At 42.9% G+C, this 26,018-nt stretch overlaps 2 protein-coding genes across 2 annotated transcripts in view; one reads left to right on the top strand and one right to left on the bottom strand.

Moving 5' to 3' along the window:
- The window catches only part of LOC311226035 (uncharacterized protein), a 115,210-nt gene extending 101,023 nt beyond the window's left edge, over positions 1-14,187 (bottom strand). Inside the window, exon 1 of the mRNA XM_084311415.1 lies at positions 13,929-14,187. The gene's annotated coding sequence lies outside the window, so the exon portion shown is untranslated. The remainder of the gene's footprint in view (positions 1-13,928) is intronic.
- Positions 14,188-15,858: 1,671 nt separating this feature from the next.
- The window catches only part of LOC311226036 (retinol dehydrogenase 7-like), a gene marked incomplete at both ends in the record, with an annotated part of 87,541 nt that continues 77,381 nt past the window's right edge, over positions 15,859-26,018 (top strand). Inside the window, one exon of the mRNA XM_084311416.1 lies at positions 15,859-15,981. Within this exon, the coding sequence (XP_084167542.1) occupies positions 15,859-15,981 (123 nt within the window). The remainder of the gene's footprint in view (positions 15,982-26,018) is intronic.

The raw sequence follows: 26,018 nt of genomic DNA on the forward strand, positions 1-26,018 counted from the left end.
GCAGGCCTTTGACAACAAACTTTGTCACAGCTCTGTGACACTCGTTCACCCTATCCTCTGTCATCTTTCCTCTAGCTGCTAGGGAGAAAGGACTTTGGGTGGTGGAGGTAGAGGGAGGATGTGTGGTGGGCTCACTGGCCTGGGACACATTGGTGGCTGACCTCAGCTTGACGATCTATAAAAAGTTTTTAGATTGTAGTATTTGTAGCTAAACAATTATTTTGTTTATTAGCCTATTTGTAATAATTCGTTATTAGCCTAGGAAACTCCGTATCTTGGCTTACCGGCTGCAGTGGACGTGGATGCAGATGAACCACTGCGCGCAAGGCAGTCGAATACGGCGGATTTCTGCACACTAATATAGTGTTTTGCAAACAAATGTTTTGATAGATTGCTCGTATTGCCACCCTTACTGGCAAATGTTTTGTTGCACTTGTGAACGCTTCGCTCTATCCGCCATCACGACTCAGTCCATGCAGAGCTGTCTGTGTCTGTGTGCAGCGCGCGTCGGCACGGAGACAGCGCTGAGATGCTTCCAGCTGCAGCACATCAGGTGTGCGGGGCTTGTATGTGCGGGGCTTGTAAGCGCTGCTGTCTGACGTGCTGCAGCTGCATACTATTGACAGCGCTTTCATTAATCAGTACCCGTATGTATGTGTAGCGCGACTCGCGAGGAGTGTGTGTAATAATGACTCGCTGCTTCTCGTGCAGAGACAGAGAGAGGAGAGATCGTTCGCAACTTTTAAATAATAATAATAATAATAATAATTTCTCTAGAGTATCGATAGCAGTACCGAGGACGTCGGAGCTTATAAATACTCCGGTATTTTCTAATATAGTACCGGTTCCCGTTTAAAACCGGGGTCCGGGGGGCATCCCTACCGCCCCCCCCCCTCCAAAACTTGCAGAGCAGCGAGCCTCTGTCAGCCTCTTGCTCAGACTTGAAGCTGTCTACATCTCTGTCTGGGAGAGCATTGCGCAGTCTGTTGTTAATGACAGTGTGTAACCTGACCCCCTCCCCTCCCACACACCCCCACCCGCAGGGCTTTCAGAGCCAGGGCTGCTCCCCTCTCTCTCTCTGCTCCTCTCTCTCTCTCCCCCTCTCTGCTCCTCTCGCTGCTCATCTCTGCTCCCCTCTCTCTGCTCTATCTCTGCTCCCCTCTCTCTCTCCCCCTCTCTCTCTGCTCATCTCTATCTCTGCTCCCCTCTCTCTCTCCTCCTCTCTCTCTCTGCTCACTCAGGCCTAACCAAATAAATTGTTTGGTTCCTGTTGGTTGTCAGTTAAGGCCATGGGTAGGTAGGAATTTTTTTTGGATAGGGAATTTCTTTATTTAATTAAAATGTTCACAACAACATGGATGCATGTACTCTGCCAGCATGTTTAATATCCATAATACTAAAGGTTAAAATACAAAGACACTGTACTACAAAAGTACAATGTACAAAGGTAGTAGTATTAAAAATGCCACCCCTAAATACTACTCACTAAATATCCTGACGTCAGAGAGCTGTGCAAATTGTGAAATACTTGCTTTTTATATATTCTCATTATTGACATGGACTGCACTTTTTGACTAAGATTTAACTAAACAACATGGCACAATGCATGTCAATGGAGAGAATAACATATATCCTCTCAGGAACAACATAGAGGTTTACGAGGATATATGGAAACCATTTAATGACTAACTGAGAAGGGAAGATATAGGAGGGCTGCTATAGGATGAGTCCCCCCGCTCTCTCCCATGGTCAGTCGTGACCCGGACCCCGGGGAAGAGCGGAGGCACGTCATTGAAGGTGTTATAAAATGTAATTTTTTATTTTTATTTTTAATGTACGAGCTATTTTACTGGAGGTACCAATTAGGGCTGGGCGATAAAACGATAACGATAACTATCGCGATAAATTATTTCCTCGAAATAAACATGAAACGTGGTCGCAAAGTTTCGATATATCGATTTTCCAAGCTTGGCTCCGTTCAGCACACTCACTAACAACAACCAGCGTTACGTGATGACGTACTTAGTACTTACGCACAACAGCTAACAACCAATCAGTGAAGGAGATGGCCGAGACCCGGAAGGAGGTAGGACTCACTCAACAACAAGGCTTGCTAGGCTAATTAGCTTGCACGGCGGCGTTTTATATATTTACGTGCCGAGTATGTGTGTGTTTTGAATTCTGAGGCCACGTTTATGGTAGTGTGGGATATACAGTGGACGCCGTTTCAATATATTGTGGCGGAAGAGAGTATTTTAGTGTCATATTTAGCACATTGTCATGGAATACATCGCTTAGAACCAACAGGCTGGCTAGGATAACTAGCTTGCACGGCACTGTTTTATATATTTACGTGCCGAGTATGTGTGTGTTTTGAATTCTGAGGCCACGTTTATGGTAGTGTGGGATATACAGTGGACGTCGTTTCAATATATTGTGGCGGAAGAGAGTATTTTAGTGTCATATTTATTGTCATGAGATACTCCGCTTGTCGGCTAACGTGCGCAGACTGATGACGACATCAACTCGACTTGAGACATTCGCAGCAGCATAAGAAGTTAATTAAACTTGACGGACATTATATCGACGATAATTATCGATATCGAATTATATGAAAATAATTTTATAATTTTATCGCGATAACATTTTTGGTCATATCGCCCAGCCCTAGTACCAATGAATGTACGTATTATTTCTATATGACAACAGTAAAAACAGACTCAAAGATGCTAAGAAAGAGAAAAGGGGAGGGGGAGGGGTATGTGGGTATACTTGTATATACACTTGTGGAGAAAAGGAACTAAGAATAACTAGAGTTGTTCCGATACCAGTATCGGAAATGCCGCCGATACTACCTAAAATGCTGGTATCGGCCGATACACGTGAATTGTAGCCTCCGATCCCATGATGTAATTTATTATAATTAGGATTATAAAATGAACGTGTTTTAAAGTGTGATGCTGTGTCATTTTAACAGCAGATACACTTCCTTAAATTCCATTGTCCCAGACAGTGTGGTGTGACCAGGGTTTCTGTTAGAAAAAATTGTTGCCGGCCTCAGTGTCCGGTAGATTTCAATCTACCGGTCAAATGAGAGAAATTCCGGTCAGAGTTTATTAAGCTTAAAAACAATTGATAGGCAAAAGAATGACAACAAAACAAAAGAATGACATCATCAAGGCATGTAGATTTATAATATTTTTACTTAAAACTAGGCTACTTTTGCGTATAAAGTCATTATATTCCAAATAAAATAAGTCCCGAGACTCCGTGCTGCTGCCAACTTTAAATCAAATAGGTGTCTGTGGGCAGTCGCCCGACATTAATAAACAGCAGTCTGTTATAATCACATTTTTATGAGCTAACGAATTCCGTTATATTGGACATTTGTATTAATTATATCAAGCGAAGAACTGAGAAATTTGGCAGAGAGAGACGGCAACATTATCGTGGGTTTGCGTGACGACTCTCTCTCTCTCCACCTCCCAACGACTTATTTGCGAGAGTATGTCGATGCAGAGCAGCAGATTCAGCTGTTTTCTGGCTCTTTTCTGGCTCTATCTGGGGACCGCACAGCAGCGCCCCCCACCCAACAGCTGAATTGGAGTGCTGCTCCGGCTCTGCAGCTTCACATGCACTCGCACACCCAGCACTAAGCTCTCGCTGACAACGTTGTTGTCATTATTAGAAGCAAGCAACGATGAAACAAATGTAATGATTGTTTCGTTCATCGCATAGGCTATTTAATTTTAGCCTATTTTAATACAATTCAAATAATCAAATTGTGCTTAGACTCAGGGAATTATTTTCACCGGACATTAAGACTGGAGAGATTAAATATGTCGGACTTCAACAAATTTTGCCGGTCAAATACCGGTAATTACCGGCTAACGGAAACGCTGGGTGTGACGGGGAGCTCGGACGGGATGTGTTTAGCTGGTGTTATGATAGCATTAGCTGAAAATCTAGCTAGTTGGAACAACATCCGCCCGTTACATCAAATCAGATGATCGCCCGTCCTTTCTCCAGGACCTGACACTGTCCGTGACCGTCTATCAACAATAATGCACCCACGGTGAATCGTATTTTAAGTTAAGTAGCTACTGACTAGCGTTAGCTGACTAACGTTATCAAATGTCAATGCGGGAAGACGAGCTAGGTCAGCTAGCTTAGCTTGATAACGTTACCGTGTCTAAAGTTGGTGCTATTCATAATCCAGAAATAATGGCTGCAGACCTGCAAGCAAAGTACAACAAGTTCCAAGTGCCAAAGAATAAGAGTCTGAGGCGGAGTTTCAAAAGAGAATGTTGAATATTTATTTTGCATCGAAAATCACAACATTCGAACGTTCTATCTGCCACTAGCTTACAGACTGAGTAGGGTATATCTGCAGAGCCACTGGGTAGCGAGTGCAACACCGTTTAATGTCCGTGTGGATCATTCGAGTAGGGTATATCTGCAGTGCTGCAGCCCCATACTCATTGATAATGATACTAATACAAATCTATACAATCACCTGTTGTTGAATAAATACCATTACTTTCTAGTTATTACTAAAAAACAGTATAACAGTATCTATAAAAAAAAAAAAAAAAAAAAGTACAATTTATATATATATTCTTTTTAATGTATGCACTGGTATCGGATAAATATCGGTATCGGCCGATACCCAAAGCTTAGGTATCGGAATCGGATAGGAAAGGAAAAAATGGTATCGGAACATCTCAAAGAATAACTGACGACAATGAAAACCTGAAATGTGTACTGTAAAACCCAATAAAAATAATGTATATTTAAAAAAAAAGATTTAACTAAACTTTTTTTTTTTTTTTTTTTTAATGTAAACTCAAAATAAATTTGGTTCACACCTAAATCGGCAGGGTCGGTCGGCAACCGGAACCAAACCATTTATTTTGCATGGCCTCATCTCTATCTCTGCTCCTCTCTCCCTCTACTCATCTCTCTCCCTCTCAGCTCTCTCACACACAATGTTCCAACGCCACACAGCCAGCTGCCCCTGACAGCCAAATTATCATGCACGCAGAAATGATTGCTGTCGGGTGAGACTATTTTCCCCTTTCCCCCCTCTCTCTCTCCCCCCATCTCTCTCTCTCTCTCTCTCCTGTGCTTTCTGAAATGCTCTGGCCTCTGTGGGCAAACTATACACGTTATGGCCCTGTGCAAGAAGCAGCTGTAGAGAGGGGCTCTGATGATGACGATGAGTGGCCAACGTGTCTCTCCGCACAATAGACTTAGGCGCTTGTTACACTCAGTGTTTTTGTGCTAGTTTTTATACGTTTTTGAATATGTTTGCTGTCCCTTTTACATAGAAATGCCGTTTTTGGCGGATACGTTGTGGCCCTACTGAAAACGCTAAATTGGGTTTTCCGTTTTGGAGTAGCGCCAAAACTCGCGACAACATGTCGTGTAATCTGCACGGAGCCGTTGTTGCGAAAACGCCCATGCGCAGTAGATACCATCTGCGTGCCCTTCCGGTGACAAGTTCAACAGAGCTGTCCCAAATAGCTGCAGCTACCATGTGTTGTCAAGTTATTGTTATAAGGACCCCAGTCCAAGCTACAACAGTCTGCATTCCCTTAACAATTGTTTGTATTGAGCCGTATTGTATTGTACCCATTATGCAATACGTTAAATAAAGTTTACATCCATTCATGCTGGCTAACGTTAGCTATCAGACCCTGTTAGCTCAGAGCTCCTCTTTCAATCTTAACAAGCAGTAAACAAAATGGCCCAGTCATCTATTCACCTTTGTTTAATACACACAGCGTTGTCTCTAATGTTATCTAGCTACTGATAGCTCCCGATATCATCAGTTTGGTGCTTGCTAACTAGCGTGAGCTAACGTTAGCTTCTAGCCACAATGCTATACTCAGGGCCGCCTCAGGGGGTGTGCGAGCAATGCGGTCGCACAGGGCCTCGCGGGAAGGGGGGCCTCGCACAAAAAAAAAAAAAAAAATTATTTATTTTTTTGCGAGGCCCCCCTTCCCGCGAGGCCCTTTTTCATCACAGACCTAAAATCTAGTTTTGCTTATATATTTCACATTAGACACGTTTGTAGAATGTGTCTGACTTGTTCCTGGCTCTGTGGCTCTGCAGATACACTATTGGAGGCAGCTCTGAGGCTCTGCAGCAGAATTGGTTTCAATGAGGGGAGGGGTTATAGGTAAAGTAGCGTCTGACTATTTCGCACGTGCAGCATTGGAGGTTATGCCAGCCAAGATGAAGAGGACATCGTTCGGCAGATGGACTGAAAATGAAAGTTGTTGCATGTTAGACAGTTCAGTCAGGCTAGCGGCTAGCCATCCCGGCTAAAGACAGGGACAGCTAGTTAGCTTTAGCTACGTTATAATATTGAGTGCTAACGTGTGGTTCAGTCGGAATAGCCATGATGATGTCGGCTAGTAGCTAGCTTAGCTAAAGGCTAACTAGCGTTAGCTAACCTAGAGAGAGCACGTGCAGCATTGTTATGCCAAGATGAAGAGGACGGTCGTTCGGCAGATGAACTTCGTCAACTCCACGCGGTTGTCTCCATCCTCTTGGACGTTTGGTGAGTTTTTAATGCACTCTATTCTATTCCCGCCGTGGATATCTCTCTCTCGGGAGCCAAACGGAAGAAATTAAGATTCTGATCAAACTGGCCAGTATCACGTCTTCGTCTGTTTGGCTCTCCATCCAATTCCTCTGCGTTGTGTACTTTTAATGGTCCTGACGTCTCCGATACTGGTAGATAAGATCCTTATCTCCCCCGTTAGTGCAATCCATAAACCATAATAAATCTCCACCTCCGTAAGAATTCGACACTTCGACACCGTGAGATACCTTATGAGGAAAAGCGTGGTTTTATTGCTATAAACAGAAACCTCAGCTCAGATGTTAACAGATGTTATTGTCCTTGAAGAGTATTCTAATGATCTTTCGGTGTGTTCAGATTATCGTCCTTTTGCTGTTCAGTCCAATAGTGTTCAGGCCTGGTCGTCAGCCTAACCCTCCTCGTGTTAGCCGAAGCTAATGATGTGTGGCATTCTCCCCCCCCCCCCCCCTCCGTGATAAGAGGAGAGAGAGTCTCTTCTAATTTCTTCCCTCTTAGGCGAGGGAGGTGAGCTTGGTGTTTCATTATGAGAATATCTCCATGCTCAAGTCGGCTATAGTCCGCGAGGGACTTGTTGCCGGCACCGCTATGGTAAACACCACTCTGTAGTGGGACGTGTATTGCCTTCTTTTTCCCTTCTCTCTTCGTATGAGAAGAGGAAAACACAGCGGCTGTCTGAAGTGTTGGCCTCAACGTGGAGACCTGTGTTGCGGCCTTTCGCCCTGCGTTCCTTGGTGCAGGTAAGATGTCCATTGGACATTACCCCACTCTTCCTTCCCCTCCCGAATGTTTTGTTAATAACAATGTTTTTTTCCAGGCAAGACATATGTTACTTCACAACATTTGGAGATACGACATGTGCTGTGTGTGAATTGTCTTGGTCGTTTGTGTAGCTTGGGTAGCGTTGGCCAAAGCTGTGTGTGGCCTGGTGTCAGTACCTGGCTACTCTATTTGCAGTTAGCCTATTTAGCTGATGTCGGCCATTGGCTCCTTGCTACTTTGTTTTCTCTGGTATAGACCCTCTTCTCTTTGGATTTAAGTGTTGATCTTTGTCCTTTTGGATCTATGTATATTCATGTTGCCTTTGTGAAGTTATCTTTTCCTTCTGTTTTGTTCTTCCATTAAAAGTTGAATATCCTTTAGGGGCTCATCTTTGCTTATCTCTCTCATACATGCTCTCTCTCTAACACACAGACACACAGACATGCTCTCTCTCTCTCTTTCTAACACACATATACATGCTCTCTCTCTAACACACACACACAAACAGACATGCTCTCTCTCTATCTCTCTCTTTCTAACACACACAACTGTGCAGCGATAACACTGTATATTGACTGTAGAACGGGAGCTCTCTCTCGCTCTCTCTCTTGCTATATGTTGACTGTATCATGCCCAGCCTCGGGCAGCGCTATTATCTAAGAATATGTTGACTGTATGAAAAAAGAAGAAAAAAAGATTTTTTTCTCTTTTTGGGGGGGGGGGGGGGCGTTTAAATCTCGCACAGGGCCTCGCATTTCTCCCAGGCGGCCCTGGCTATACTGTTATAATGACATATTCCATTCACGTTAGCATGCAGCTAACAATGTAGCTAACAACGTCACCGATCTAAACTAAACTATCCGCTCTTGGTGGTCACTTGTGTTGATGTTAGTTTTGTTTCATCAACAAATGAGGCAGAACACACAGTGAATGTATCCGTTTTGTTTATTGCACTTTTATTACACTTTGCTGAAAAAGAAGTGCTGCATTGGGTAAATAGGCAAAGATGGCGGCGCCCGCCTTGTTGACATTTTCTTTGCAGGAAGTGTATTGGCACATTCAAGTTCTGATTGGTTGAAAATTGCCTTCATGTTCGCCAACTACTGCCACCTTGACCTACTGCTTTGGCAGTGTACTACATCACTGTGCTCAGGTGACAAAACGAAAGTGTGACTCGCCTCCCGCTACGTTGCGGCGAAACTCATCTGAAAATGAAACGAAAGTCTAACCGCAGCCTTAGAGGCGCAACGTTTAACGAACGACACGAGGAGAGCGCGGGAGAAGCAGGCCACAGACACGCAGCACGACACACTGCTGCTCAGCACACAGGCATTTGATGACACTGTGCTGATTGGATAAAGGTGCAAGGTGCGGAGAGAAGTCTTTTAAACTCAGAAGAGGAGTAAAAAAAACACACAGGGCAGGGACTCGTCCCGATCGCCGTGTCCTTGGGCTTCGAAGCAGCAGCGGTAATGATTGTGGAATAATCAAAGCTTCGGGAGAACAGATTCTCAAAATGTATGTTGGATTGTTATTTATATTATTATGATTACTTATGCTGATGCAGGCACGTTTTTGGAGTAAATAACAAAGAAAACACGATATATGTACAGTAGGGCTGACCCCGATTAGTCGACTAATCGATCAAAAGGAGCCGTAGTCCACTGTGCCAACCTCTTAGTCTAATGCAATTTTTTTAATATAATAATCTAAATAAATGCCATCATTCATTCCAAAAGCAAAGGGGTCTAGAAGCGTGGCTAATGCTAATAGCGCGCATACCAGCAAGGCTAACTGCCTAAGAAAACGGGCACAGAGGCACTGAAGAGGATTTCACCCATCTAATGAACACACTAGACTAGACAAATATCAAGATGTATCCATAATTTTTTTGATCTTTTTTATAATAATAATAAATAAAAAAATTGCATTCGACCACTTGCAAATGTCTGCCAATCAAAGTCGACTATCCAAATCCTTAGTTGGGGACAGCCCTAATGTACAGTATATCGCAGTTACCGCTGGGAAAGGCGGCTCCATCACTGCATTGTTTATATAACTTATTGGTTTAATCTAAAAGTCTGTTGAGAAAGTTTGTATTGTGAAATAAGACATTCAGGACACGTCCGGTCACTCTGCTCGTCAAGAGTGATCCAGGAATGTAAACACACCAGTCACTCGGCAGGGTAGCAAAGCTACGGGAGCGGTCGTGATCAAAAAAGGGTCATGTGATTAATTACATAATTGCGTTACGGTTTTCAAATTAATACAAAGAATAATTGTTAATATTGACAGCCCTAATATATATAAATATATGTATATATAATATTATATATTTTCACAAGTGAATAGACAAACTGTCCTCAGAGCAGAAATGGGCCTCCGACCTAGAACAACATTTGAAGCTAGAAAGCCACCCGACAAACTTAATGGCTAAAGGCTTACATTTGGTTTAAATAATTTTAAGAATGACCTCACCTGTATAGTTTGTAAACAAATCCCCCATCCCCTAAACCACACAGAGCACCTTTAACTTGCATACACATGTAAAAAGTAACAGCGTTCTAAATAGTGTTACAACCTTGTATAATAATAATAACAATAACAACAACAAAAAAGCTGAAACCGGTGACACTGTGATAATCAGCAGCTATTTAAAAAGGCATGCAATGACTAAACATGTTCTAAAATAACCCCATACTTTTTACAAGTCTCCAAAAAGTACAGATGACGTGTTAACAAATAAAATCCAGTATCACAAAGACTCCTTGGCTTCAACCTGTCCTAGTATCACAAAGACTCATTCACTTTGTCCTAGTATCACAAATACTCCTTCAACCTGTCCAGTGTCCTAGTATCACAAAGACTCCTTCACTCTGTCCTAGTATCACAAAGACTCCTTCACTCTGTCCTAGTATCACAAAGACTCCTTCACTCTGTCCTAGTATCACAAAGACTCCTTCACTCTGTCCTAGTATCACAGACTCCTTCACTCTGTCCTAGTATCACAAAGACTCCTTCAATCTGTCCTAGTATCACAAAGACTCCTTCACTCTGTCCTAGTATCACAAAGACTCCTTCACTCTGTCCTAGTATCACAAAGACTCCTTCACTCTGTCCTAGTATCACAAAGACTCCTTCACTCTGTCCTAGTATCACAAAGACTCCTTCACTCTGTCCTAGTATCACAAAGACTCCTTCACTCTGTCACATTGTTGGGAATGCATTAAAACTATTAGATGTTCAGATAAACGCTAGACAAACACTGGAGAGTAGACCACAACAGAGACCATTGTTTACCTTCACCTGCACTAAAAGTAAAACAGTGTCAATAGAACAACAGACAGGGCGGAGAAAGGGAGGCAGAGAGAGAGCTAATCAGAGAAGGTTCTTCTGGGTGAGCAGCGGGGGGGGGGGGGGGGGGGGGGGGGGGTCAAGTCGGTGCCTTTTCCCTTCAGCTGAACAGAGCAGGCAGCCTGGAGCCAGGGCCGACTGACTCAGCCCAGACTGACGTCCCTCTATCTGACCAGAGCCCTATCAGCCAGACTCCAGGACGCAGCCCACTGTGATCACCAGGCGGCCCGACCAAGACAGCCTGACCTCTCAGCTATAGGAAAGCGACACTCTCCAGATCACCAGGCAGCCGGCCACGCAGACAGAGCCACGACCTGGCACCGAGGAGACCTGGCACAGAGTATCTAAAGAGTAGAGATTAGAATACAAAGAGGCCAAGGCAGCATCGCAGTTAGTGGTGGGGGCTTTCAGATGCCAACACGTTTATGGAACCAGCGTGGTCATCTGCTGGTCATTTAATGCTAGCATGTGATAAATCAAAGGACACTGAGGCTGTAGATGTTTTTGAACCACTCAAATTAAGTGAAAAGTAAGCAAACCAGGTGCACTACTTGTTTAAGATAAGATATTCCTTGGGGAAATGTGGGCGCCATTGCAGCATGGGGGAGAGGCGGTACAGGTATCGGCAGTGTAACAGTAGAAAGAAGATATAGGCAATACACCTTTATCTGAATATAAAAATGAGGGGGAAAAACTAACAAACAGTGTAAAAAATATAGTCAACTATTAATATACAAATATGAGAATAATAAACAGTGTAAACAAAGGTACAGATAAGGGTCTGAATTCCCCATTGGTTATATTATATTGAACAATAGCTAATCAATCGATATTGATTATTGATGATGTTACCACTTGATTTGATTATTCTCAGAGTCCAGCTAATTGATTCCTGCAGGATACATAGCTAGCAAACACTGACAATACCTCCTTAGCTCAGTTACTCTGTTAGTAGAACAGGCTCCATTACCGCTAGGGATGGGTACCGAATTCGGTACTTTTGAGGTACCGAACCGAAACACGTCGGTACTACCGAGTATCGAATCAAGTGAGAAACCGAAAAAAAAATAAAAAAAAAATATTTTTTATTAATTTTTTTTTTACTTTTACTTTTACTTTTACTTTTTTTTTTTTTTTTTTTTCATGTCAACGTTCACACGCACAATATATGCTTACCTAGGATTTGACTTGATTCAACAACAAAGCAGTCGGAGCAATGACAAGCCGAAAACTGTCGAAATTGTAGTTATTTGAAGTTTGGATTTTTTTTTACGACTGAGGTAGGTAAATAAAATTTCGACAGTTTCCGGCTTGTCATTGCTCCGACTGCTTTGTTGTTGAATCAAGTCAAATCCTAGGTAAGCATATATTGTGCGTGTGAACGTTGACATGAAAAGAAAAAAATTATAAATAATAAAGAAAAAAATTATAAAAAATATTTTTTTTTATTTTTTTTTTAAAGTACCGAAAAAAGGTACCGTTGGGTACCGGTATCGATTCACAGTACCTTTCAAATGTGAGAGGTACCCATCCCTAATTACCGCCCCCCCCCCCCCCCCCATTCTGACCATGTATTGATTAATCTCAATTCTCCTTCCAACTAGTTATTGATCCCTTCAAAAGCCTTGTATATTCCAGACTGTCTAGTTAGCTCACGGGCCTGACCTCACCTACCACAGTTCACACACTGCAATGTCAACAGTGTGGTCATCAGCATAAGAAACGACACAACCCTCCCCCCAGGTGTGAGCACTTGTCCCGACACCGTGACACACACACACACAGTAATCTCCCACGGCTAGACACTGCGACCTGATTAGTCAGCCATACAGCAGTGGCCTATTGACTGGTGTTTACACATGTGCATAACCATGACTGTGGGATAAAAAAAAAACTTGGATTTAAGATGCATAGAATATATTAGATTATACTATTTCCCAACACGAAAATCCACCTCTGAATGACTCAACAACCATTACCTCTATAATGAAGTTTGCACCTTATCAACAGACATGCCTGCTGGGTTTACTTAATAATCGGGGAGGTAAATCCTGTGATAATCTTTTAGGTTCAGCTGCTGATATGATGTTCCGTGACTCAGTCTCCTCCAACCGCATCTTTTCAGAACGTAGAATAATGAATGAATGAATTACTTTTATTTATATAATAGCACCCTTCACAGCACGAATGCACAGGGTGATTTACACACTACAGCTCATATATAAAAACAATTGATTGATTGAAAACTGTATTAACAGATTGCAGAATGGGTACAGTACAGCTCAGTAAGGGGATGCAGACCAGAGAAAGACTTTCGTCTTGTTTACATCAGGGTCCCCCATTTTCAATTCATCATAATCAACAAACATCTGAAATAAATAACAACAACAACAGACAGCAGTTAAACCAGATACAATAATAGAATAAAATAATTTAGATAAAATCATCAATCACCAATTAAAAAACAAAACTATAGGAACAGTGAGGACAAGAAAGAGTGCCTATAATGTATGACCAAAAAAGTTCGCCGAGACTTAAACGTCACCTGACCAGTGTTTTCGCCAAGCTCGTTAATACATATTCATCGCCCCCTACTCACTCACCTCTATTGTCATGCTGAGCGCTCAGCGTGGGATGATGGAGACGCCACCACCACCACCAGGCAGGAACGACCCTCCCTGCCCGGTTTACATGACAAAGAACACCAGCTGAGAGACAACTTTTAGCTGCAATGTTCTCGACTACATCTAAAAAAAAAAAAAAAAAACATACACCCATGTTCTCCTGCCCTCGACTACACCTCAAATAGATACGAATAACCGAGAAAACCCCTCAAATCTCACTCTAGTCGAGTTTATTATTAAATGGACCAACGACTCTGCCAGTAAGCAGGAAGATAACCTCAGCTCTGCACAATGTTGTTTTGACTATTATTATGTATGTGGGCTCATCGATCATAAACACACATATGGACGACAGTGCGAGATTTATTAAAAAACACATCGTAAACACACCAATTTGCAGCCGCCTACAGTAGCCAGGTCACACTTTCCAAGCATTAAAACAAACTTCCAAACTACGCCTATAGAGATTATAGGTCGGTGTTCCCGTGCGAGAGAGATGTCCTAATAATTAAACAGTATACATCCTTTAGGAAACACAGTATGCATGCTGCTTTAATAAGAAACACCAACACACTCACCTCGGAGAAGATTTTTCGAAGTGTTTTTTATGATTAAGTCGAGCTACTCTGCCATCTCCAGAGAATTCACCCACAGCAGCTTTATTGTTAAAGGCAGAGTCCGTGTTCCGCCAGCAGCCTCCGTCCATTCGACGCGATACTACTAGTACAGATTCGCTCGGTGTTCATAATCCAGTGTTTCTAGTTGCAGTCGGTAAAACTTCGCCCGCGTCCCGTTTTGCGTGTCGCCGCCGGTGCGTCGTCTCTCGTACCGGACGAGGCTCGGTCGATTCTCCAAGTGCGCCTCTCGGCAGCGCGTCGAGGGGGAGGGGCTTCCTGCAGGAGGAAGTCACTCTGTCATTAGATGACCATGATCACATAATTTCCTCTGCGCATGGGCGAGCAGGCATGTTTTGACATTATTTCAAATTGTATCTATTCATTTTATATTTTATTTTTGCATCAAGGTTTTTTTTTCTATTTTCATAATTGCCTATATTTATTGTAACATATAATATAGCCTAACTGATAGGACATACAGATTCTCATCTGCACCTGTGTTTACACTGTAAACAACAATATTTTTCTCATATTTTTTATATGCAGATCTAATTATATTGCCTATATTTATGTCTTTCTACTATGACCATGTCCATACCTGTACCTCCACTCCCCCATGCTGCTATGATGCCCGAATTTCCCCAAGGGGAACAATAAAACAACATTGTATCTTATCTTATCTTATCTTATCTTATCTAATCTTATCTGATCTTATCTGATCTGATCTTATCTTATCTTACCTTATCTCATCTTATCTCATCTCGTCTCATCTTATCTTATCCTATATCTTATCTCATCTCACCTCATCTTATCTTATCCTATATCTTATCTCATCTCATCTTATCTTATCTTATCTTCTCTTCTCTTATCTTACCTTATCTCATCTTATCTTATCTTATCTTATATAATCTTATCTTGATTGATTCTGCTTCTGTTCCATGGATAGACTGCTGAGTGAGAAACACAACAGCAGCGTATAGTATAGTATAGTTATAGTATAGTTCTATAGATTCTTGGGATCACGAACGGATTCATAATCGATTCTCGATTCAATACATACAACAAACAACATACAATTTGGCTGTGGTAGACACTTTTGTAAACCTTGAGTAATGTTTATTTTCCAGTTTAGATTAGATTAGAATAGATTTGATTAGATTCAAATGTATTGTCATTATACAGCACAAGTACAGTACAACAAAAAGACATTTGCAAATGTAACAGTAAAGTGCATTGAGATAAGATAAGATAAAATAAGATATCTTATCTTATCTTAATGCACTTTACTGTTACATTTGCAAATGTCTTTTTGTTGTACTGTACTTGTGCTGTATAATAAATGAGTATTTATAATATAATAAACAATAATATAATAAAAATAAACAATAGAAAATTGAAGTGTATTAACAATATACAATGTATACATTTAGTTGAGTTTAGCACTCAATATGAAATATAAATGCTGTTAAAGTTAGGTTATATGTAGGATTGCAAGTAACTGTCTAACTGTATTTAACTGTTTCCACTGACTGTACATAACTGTTTCCACTAGAGGGTGCTATAGGCAGAGCCGCTAATGCTACCACCAGGTGGACAGTATTTAAGGAGATGTCTCCTCCCCCTCTACCTCTTTCCCACCTGCCTCTCATGGAGAGGAGAACTCATGTACTGCTTCTTTACCATGCAAATAATAAACCACGCTGATTAATGGCTGAAGGTAGAAACCATGCCTCTTGACCTGTCAACAGGTTATGGGCCCAGATCACGCAGGGGCGAAATAATAAGGGTAGCAAGTTTAGCTGAAGTATAGGCTAGGTTAGCACCGGGAGCACCGCGTGGCTAGACGCTAGGCCAACAAGAGCTAAAGCTACGCCCACCATCAAAGAGCAACATGGAATCCAACACGACAATCCTGAGCATCAAGAGGAAGCGGGGCACCGACCCCACCGACGCGCTGCTGCTGGAGCGCAAGCGGACCCGCCCAGAGAGCAGCGCGCAGAGCCCCGGGGAGGCGGCACCGGGGGAGACGGAGCCTGCTGAGCCCAACGGAGGCGAGGGGGAGAACCCTGTCTTAAAACTCGTGGCGACCAAGGGAAGGAGCAAATGGCCCTCATTTAATGGAAAGGCAGAGGGCTCTGGGAAAAGCGCATGTTATGCTGCATGCACGGTGTGGGACTGAAGACGACGATCTTGACGGCCCCCACGGGAGACCTGACGGCGGAAGCACAAGCCCTGGACGACAAGCGTAATGCAGATGCATACTGTGAGTTAGCACCACTGCTCGACGACACAAGCTTGGGGCTGATATTCCGCGACACTAAAGACAAAGGCCGAGAAAGCCTGGGAGTGTTGAGAGAGCATTATATCGGGCAAGGGAGAACCCGAGTCGTGGCCCTCTACATAGCACTAACAGCACTGAAGAAGGGGCACACAGAGACTGTGACCGAATATGTCATCAGAGCTGAGCAGATCATGACGGCATTGAAGAGTGCAGGAGAAGCACCAAGCGATGGGCTAATGATGGCGATGGTGATGAGGGGACTACCGGAGCTGTACAAACCATTCACACTCCTGGTAACACACGGTTCAGCGGACATGACGCTGGGAAAGTTCAAGGCCAAGTTACAAAACTTCGAGGCCTCAGAAGATACCCACCCAGCCGCCGTGGAGGCGGGAGAGAGGGTGCTGAAGGCCCGAGCGACGCCAAGGGAGAAGACCAGGCCCACGACGGAGCTGGCGTGTTGGCGATGCGGAGAGAAAGGCCATCGGAGAGGTAACTGCACAAGGACTGTCTGGTGTGGCTTCTGCAAATCCACGAGGCACACAGACAGAGCGTGCATGAAGAAACGCGACCAGAGCGCGCAATACGCGCATGGACAAGATGGCGGCCATGGACAAGATGGCGGCGACGGTCGATGCAAGACGAATCGAGGCGATGCCCGGAGAGTATCGGGACAAGAGGGCTTCATCCCCAGGGCGCAGACAGCGTACGTCACCAGGCCAAGGCAGCTGCAGCAGGCCCAAAGGAAGGGACTGATCGTTAACACAGGTGCGTCGTCCCACGTCATCAACGACAGGAGTCGGTTCAAGAACTTTGACAACACTTTCCACCCGGAGAGACACAGCATGGAGCTGGCAAACGGGAAGCGCACCTACGGGTTGGCGCAAGAGAGAGGAGACGCACAGGTATGCCTCACAGACAGTGAGGGGCGCCGGCGTACAGTGACATTAAAGAACGCTCTCTATGTACCATCGTTCCCACAAGGACTATTCTCTGTAATAGCTGCTACTGCGAACGGTGCCAAAGTGTTCTTCAATGAAGGTAAACATTTTCTTGTAGAGCCCAACGGTACGCGATTTAACATAGAGGTGTACTGGAGAATGTATTATCTGCAAACAGAGTGTAATGACAACGACAAGTGTAATAATGATATGTGTAACGTGACTGTCAGTCACGATATTCAGACATGGCATGAGATTATGGGTCATTGTAATTACGAGGATTTACTGAAACTGCAAGCAGTGACAGAAGGCATGCACATTGAAGGTGAAAAGTGTAGACCTGACAAAGAATGTGTAGTGTGCATAAAGGGGAAGTTTACTCAATCGAGAAACAGAAATCCCACAGAAAAAGTAAAGGTACCACTTGCGCTAGTTAACACAGATCTAGCCGGTCCAGTAAGAAACGAGTCCATAGGAGGCTTTAGATATACAGATGTGTGCACAGGGGCAGTGTTTGTTTACTTTCTCAAAGCAAAGAGTGACACACTCCAGGCCATGGAGAAATTCCTGGCAGACATAGCCCCTTATGGTAACATAAGATGCTTGAGGTCTGACAACGGAACCGAGTTCACAAACAGAGAGTTCCAATCACTGTTGAGGAGGAACAAGATAAGACACGAGACGTCATGTCCATATTCCCCACACCAGAACGGAGTGGCAGAGAGGGAATGGCGCACTCCTTTCGAAATGGCTAGGTGTAAGCTAGTAGACAGTAACAGTCTATGGCATTATGCGGTGCAAGAAGCCGCTTACACCAGAAACAGGTGCTTTAATAAGCACACAGGCACCACCCCGTATACAGCACTGACAGGAAAGAAGTGTAATCTAGCTAGAATGCACAAATTTGGATCAGTGTGTTATGCTTTCCTGCAGGACAGAGGAAAGCTTGAGTCCAGATGTAAAAAAGGACTCTTTGTAGGGCACGACAAAGGAAGCCCCGCTTTCCTAGTTTATTATCCCGGTAAAGGGGGAGTGCAGAAACACAGGCTAGTCAAGTTTGTCACAAAGACAACATGTGAGAGCGAGACACAGACAGAGGAGCCAGAGCTGGACTCCAGAGCAGGGGCGTTTTTAGGGTTAGAAAACATTGGGGGCTTCAGCAGTAATACGCAATTTTAGAGTAATTAGAGATGAATACTGAAGAACTAGAATCATTAGAGGTTCTCAAAGTGAGGTCCATGTCCATGAGAGGGATCTGGGCAGTCCCCATAGAAAATTCAAAGTTAACAGGACCAAATCATCAGTTTCTTATTTATTTATTTAACCTTTATTTAGCCAGATAAAACATTGATCTGGTCCAAGAGGCCCCAACAGGAGTACAAATATACATATATACACATATATATATATATACATATACTGTACATACATACACACATATACACCAATAACAAAATAAAAACAGTTAAGAATCATACACATAAGCAAATAAACAAACAAACAAACATATGCACAGCCTATGTACAAAAGAAATAAACAGTTAATCTCTAGTCTTTACAGTTTTCTTCAATTGCATAAACACTCAAATCAAAAGTATTACACAATTATCAAAACATTACACTCAAGGAGCAAAACATAGGCCCAGATTTGCACCTCTATAAGCACAATGTCAGCCTCACACTTTTTGCAAAACAATACACAGAGCAAAAAAGTATCTTGCCAGATCCAGCTAGGCAAAGAGATAATGTCTAGTATTTTCTGTACTCTATTTAAATTTTTTCAAAATTGTTTTTGTTTTACTGTAATTTTAACCTGTAGGCCTACTGGATACAGTATTTTATGTTTGTCTGATATTTGCTGAGCTTACAGTGTTATGCACATAGTAGCATGAAAACTGGGACATGTTTTGTTGTGATTCTCCATGTTGAAATGTTGACTGATTTGGTTATATGGCGAGAAAATTTATATTTTCATCAGTCTGCATCATTGATTTGGGTATATGGAGAGAAAATGTTTTTTTTCCAGCAGTCTGCATCATTGATTTGGGTATATGTAGATAAATAAATAATATTTTCATCAGTCTACAGCATTGGTCTTGTGTAGTGTTTGGTGAATTTATTGTATATTTGCACATTCTCTGCGTACTTCACTTACAGTACTCTAATCACTGAGAAGTAGAATAGCTAAATGTGTTTTAGGTTAAGCACAGCAGTGTGAGTAACTGGTTCAAACAGAATTAAGTCATATAAAACGTGTGTTTCATATAGTAACAAAATGTAGTTTTTTTTAAATTAGTGTATGGTTTTGACAAGTGTTTAATTTAGCAAAGGATCTGAGGTGTTCTGATAATTGTGTGTGTGGTTGTGCTAATTGTGTGTTTTGAAACACCGGGCCCCGTTTTAAAAATCATGCTTAAGCAATCGAAAAAAAAAGTCTCATAAAAAAGATATTAGATTTTTGGGTATTTTCCTGCCTTTGGTCCGCTTTGCATTCACATCTCAAATGCAGGGTTCACTTGCAAGAGTGAATGAGCTTTCACCACAGGCGGCGATATAGGCGAGGCTGCAGAGGCAGCTGCCTTAGGGCCCGCGGGGGGTCTGGGGCCCGGGCCCAGGCCCGGGACTGAATGGAGTTGCCGTTCGCGTGTGGGACTGGATCGAACGGCAACTGGTAACGGCAACTGGGACTGGTGCGTTTGTTTTGACTGTAGGCTCCTCCCGTTTTGCCAGTACTGTGGTACGAGTACGACTGATAGCGTATGGTTTAGGAACAGGGCGTTTTACACAAATCCAGCGCTCCCTTTCTTGGCTGTGACGTAGCCACGTAAGTTTCACAAGCAGAGCCGCGTTCACGTTACGTGGGAAGAATCGGAAGAACCAGCTTCCGACTGGGAAAAACCATTCACGTCAGCCTCCTAGTGGTAATTCCTACTAGGACATATGGGATTTTTTATAGACCCTGATATCTCACACTTCGCGTCACGAATTGCGGAAGTATGGATGTGGGCGTTTTCATAGAGTCAATGCGTGAAGGCTTCCTAGGTGTAGCAACGAGATGTCCTCTGGTTCTTCCGCTTCTTCCCACGTAACGTGAACGCGGCATCAACAACAAAGATGGCGTCGGGAGGAAAAATATCGCTTGCTAGGGCAACAAGCTATAACACATATGATCCATCATAATAAGTCACCTGAAAACATCACCACCGCTACGATGGTGTATTAAAATCCGACAACGCCGAGCAGCTAAAGGGGACATTTACTGAGGACCAGCACAAAGTGTGGATATATTATGATTTAACAAGTCTTATCTGTCCAGTACGATGACAACATTATTGCAGGTAAGCTAACTACTAACGTTATCACGCTAGCTTGGATGCTAACTAACGTAATGTCATGGTGAATGAATGAAAACTTTATTTAACAGATTGCAGAATGGGTACAATACAGTACAGCTCAATACATACAATTGTTAAGGGGATGCAGACCAGAGAAAGACTTTCGTCTTGTTTACATCAGGGTCCCCCATTTTCAATTCATCATAACATAATGACATACAGATAGACAGTACTGCTACATCTATACATGACATACCAGATTTGCAAATACAGTACTGTTTGTGATACGAAAAGAGTCCAGAAAAGAGAGTATATACATTTGACGTATTATTATTGTATTGTGATATGTTTTGTTTCATGTTGGAAAAAAAAAAAGTTTGATTATTTTTTTTTAATAATAATACAATAAATATCGGTGTGGGGGGGGGGGGGCCCGAGCTGTCAATCTCGCCTCAGGGCCCGTGGGGCATTCCAACCGCCACTGGCTTTCACACCACCCCAAACCAACCGGACTATCCGAGGAAATGAACCAGGGTTCGATTAAAGCTTATTATAGTTTATCACAGTATCATGAGCATGTCTTTGTCAGTGGACACTGGACATGGGTATGGAGGCTCCAGGTGCTGCTGCGTTAAAGTGCACATCTTCAATACCTATCTGTACTATTTAAAAGCACAGTGCAGGACACACTCAAAGGTTATCGCACCTCAGAGATGGCAGTGGACATGTATGACAGGACAAAGGCCATATGTAATGGCATCTTGTGGCACAAGCTCAGACCTCAGCTCAGGAGATCAGCTGAGACAGAGACTGTTCTATCCAGAGCTTGAGAGCAGGTTCTCATGAGTTGGATAACAACTTATGAGAGGCATACAGGCATGTTATCCAGCCTCAGACCAGTTTCTCTCAGTGGAATTGCTGCAACCCCTCGCCACACATTACAATATCCAACTATTGCCAGAGGAGATCACAGTTGCAAAGTGTTTCCTGGTCAGGACAGGCAGAGATGCAGTCCCTACTATCCAAAGTGTCTTTTCCCTCCTGGATGATGATGATAATAATAATAATAATAATAATAATAATAATAATAATAATAATAATAATAATAATAATAATAATAATAATAATAATAATAATAATAATAATAATAATAATAATAATAATAATAATAATAATGCATTTGATTTATAAGGCGCCTTTCAGGACACTAAAAAAAAAGTCCACAAATCGGTGAATGAAAAATTATAGGATCAAATGAAAACTACTTACTAAAAATGTTTAAAAGTACTAAAAACCAACAAAAAATACCAAACACTAACAAACATTCAGCAAAGACAATGGGGATGCTGACATAAAAAAAAAAAAAAAGAGTAAAAAAAAAAAAAAAAAATGTAAACAATTTTTTTTTTTTTTTAGATCCGGGGCTAGGAGAAAAACATCCGGGGCTAAAGCCCCGGAAGCCCAGGGCTAACGACGCCACTGCTCCAGAGTAAGGTGTGAAGAAACAGAGACACCTCAGCCCAGTGTACTTAGCACGGTTGTGCAGACAGACAGTCAGCAACCCCCAGAGGGCGATGACGAGGAGCACCCGAGGGTGACGTCACGTGCCCCAAGCAGTGGGAGGTATCCCTCAAGGGAACACAAACCCCCAAAGTATCTGACAGACTATGCCCGGAGAGGAAGTGACGAGGATGACAGTACACGTACCACCATTGATTACTGCTACAGGGTAGTCAGTGGGGTACCTCAGACCTTTAAAGAGGCCATAGTGTCCCCTGAATCAAGTAAATGGGAGAGAGCAATGGATGAGGAGATGAGGTCCCTAGAGGACAACCACACCTTTACTCTAACCAAGTTACCAGAGGGCAGACAGACAGTGGGAGGGAAATGGGTGTACTCAATCAAGGAGGGTATTGAAGGCCAGGACAAGTACAAAGCGAGATTTGTAGCTAAAGGTTACAGTCAGAGGGAGGGGATAGACTACGGTGAAACATTCTCCCCCACAGCCGATCTGACCAGTGTAAGGGTAGTGATGCAGAAAGCAGCTGAGGACAATTTGATTTTACATCAGATGGATGTGAAGACAGCCTATCTGCACGCACCCATAGATAGGGAGATATATATGGAACAACCTGAAGGTTACGAAAAGAAAGGAGAGAAGCTAGTGTGTAAGCTAGAAAAATCCATTTACGGCCTGAAACAGTCTGGGCGAAATTGGAACGAGATGCTTCATACATGTCTCATTGAAGATCACTTCCTACAGAACCCAGTAGACCCCTGTGTTTACTCAAGGGAGTCAAAAGAGTCAGGAAAAGTGATCATCGTCATTTGGGTGGATGATTTGATCATCGCAGCAGACAACACTAGAAACCTAGAACAGGTGAAAGGTATGCTCTCCACCAGATTCAAAATGAAAGACCTTGGAAGGTTAAAGCATTTTCTAGGCATGGACTTTGAACAGTCTGCCAATTGTGTAAAAATATCCCAGAAGAGATATGTGGAAAAGATCCTGAAACGTTTTGACATGCAATAATGTAGAACAAGGGAAACACCATGTGATCAAAAACTAGACTACCAAGAGGATGCTCAGAAACTGACAGATGTAAAAACGTACAGAGAAGCTGTGGGTAGCCTCATTTATTTGACAACATGTACTCGCCCTGACCTATGTTTTGTAGTGAGCAAATTGTCACAGCATTTTGCTGACCCCACAGAGGAGCACTGGATTACAGCAAAACATGTTTTTCGTTATCTCAAAGGTACAGCAGATAAACAGCTGTGTTTCAGAAAGAGCAGCGAGGGCTTAGGGCAGTGGTGCCCAACCAGACGATCGCGATCGACAGGTAGATCGCGGGCTGATTTCAAGTAGATCTTGATTAATAAAATTTGATTATTAAAAAAAAAAAAAAAAAAAAATTTGCTAAATCAACTCTTCCTCTCCTTGTTAACTACAACAAGCAATGCTGTTTGTTATTTAAGATGAGGTCAGACTCGGCACTGACAGATTTGTGTTCATTATGCTGCTTTTATAAAGCCTCAAATGACGGCTTACAATATACAATTTTGGCTGGTAGCTCTCGGGCTAGGTGGTAAATAAAAAAGTAGATCTTGGTTCAAAAAAGGTTGGCCACCCCTGGCTTAGGGCTTAAAGCCTACAGTGATGCAGACTGGGCAGCTGACACCACAGATAGAAGAAGTACCACAGGATATTGTGTGAGTTTGAACACAAACAGCTCACTGGTTTCGTGGAAAACAAAGAAGCAGCCCACAGTGGCACTATCAACTTGTGAAGCCGAATATATGGCTTTAGCTATGACAATACAGGAATGTATTTATCTAGAACAACTGCTCGAAGGGATAGATACCTATGTATATAAGAAGACTGTTGTTTACGAGGACAACCAGGGAACCATTGCGATTGCTAGAAACCCTGTGTGCCGGCAGAGATGTAAACATGCCGATATAAAATACCATTTCATCAGATCTGTCATCAGAGAAGAAAGAATGACACTGATTTATTGTCCAACGGACGACATGGTAGCAGACGCTATGACGAAACCTGCTTCCATACTGAAATTGAAGAGATTTGTAGAGGTCATGTTTGGTGTGTAAATATTGACTGCCATATTCTTTTTGATGTTCTGAATTGTATTATTTTCTTTGTAAATTGTTTTTGAAGAAGTTATACAGTGTGCTATACCAGGGGTTCCCAAACTTTTCAGGCCGCGACCCAAAAATAACGGGGTCAGAGAGTTTCAGACTGTTTCATCTACAGGCTACATTACCCCAGGCTGTTTCATCTGCTAGCTACATTACCCCAGGCTGTTTCATCTGCCTGCTACATTACCCCAGGCTGTTTAATCTGCTATCTACATTACCCCCAGGCTGTTTCACCTGCTAGCTACATTACCCCAGGCTGTTTCACCTGCTAGCTACATTACGCCAGGCTGCTACATTACCCCAGGCTGTTTCATCTGCTAGCTACATTACCCCAGGCTGCTACATTACCCCAGGCTGTTTAACTGCTAGCTACATTACGTCAGGCTGCTACATTACCCCAGGCTGTTTCATCTGCTAGCTACATTACCCCAGGCTGCTACATTACCCCAGGCTGTTTAACTGCTAGCTACATTACGTCAGGCTGCTACATTGCCCCAGGCTGTTTCATCTGCTAGCTACATTACCCCAGGATGCTACATTACCCCAGGCTGTTTCATCTGCTAGCTACATTACCCCAGGATGCTACATTACCCCAGGCTGCTACATTACCCCAGGCTGTTTCATCTGCTAGCTACATTACCCCAGGCTGTTTCATCTGCTAGCTACATTACCCCAGGCTGTTTAACTGCTAGCTACATTACCCCAGGATGCTACATTACCCCAGGCTGTTTCATCTGCTAGCTACATTACCCCAGGATGCTACATTACCCCAGGCTGTTTCATCTGCTAGCTACATTGCCCCAGGATGCTACATTACCCCAGGCTGTTTCATCTGCTAGCTACATTACCCCAGGATGCTTCATACATGTCTCATTGAAGATCACTTCCTACAGAACCCAGTAGACCCCTGTGTTTACTCAAGGGAGTCAAAAGAGTCAGGAAAAGTGATCATCGTCATTTGGGTGGATGATTTGATCATCGCAGCAGACAACACTAGAAACCTAGAACAGGTGAAAGGTATGCTCTCCACCAGATTCAAAATGAAAGACCTTGGAAGGTTAAAGCATTTTCTAGGCATGGACTTTGAACAGTCTGCCAATTGTGTAAAAATATCCCAGAAGAGATATGTGGAAAAGATCCTGAAATGTTTTGACATGCAATAATGTAGAACAAGGGAAACACCATGTGATCAAAAACTAGACTACCAAGAGGATGCTCAGAAACTGACAGATGTAAAAACTTACAGAGAAGCTGTGGGTAGCCTCATTTATTTGACAACATGTACTCGCCCTGACCTATGTTTTGTAGTGAGCAAATTGTCACAGCATTTTGCTGACCCCACAGAGGAGCACTGGATTACAGCAAAACATGTTTTTCGTTATCTCAAAGGTACAGCAGATAAACAGCTGTGTTTCAGAAAGAGCAGCGAGGGCTTAGGGCAGTGGTGCCCAACCAGTCGATCGCGATCGACAGGTAGATCGCGGGCTGATTTCAAGTAGATCTTGATTAATAAAATTTGATTATTTAAAAAAAAAAAAAAAAAAAAAAATGTTTTTTGCTAAATCAACTCTTCTGCTACATTACCCCAGGCTGTTTAATCTGCTATCTACATTACCCCCAGGCTGTTTCACCTGCTAGCTACATTACCCCAGGCTGTTTCACCTGCTAGCTACATTACGTCAGGCTGCTACATTACCCCAGGCTGTTTCATCTGCTAGCTACATTACCCCAGGCTGCTACATTACCCCAGGCTGTTTAACTGCTAGCTACATTACGTCAGGCTGCTACATTGCCCCAGGCTGTTTCATCTGCTAGCTACATTACCCCAGGATGCT

This window comes from Notolepis coatsorum (genome assembly GCF_963971535.1).
Source record: "Notolepis coatsorum genome assembly, chromosome: 3".
Taxonomy (NCBI): Eukaryota; Metazoa; Chordata; class Actinopteri; order Aulopiformes; family Paralepididae; genus Notolepis; species Notolepis coatsorum.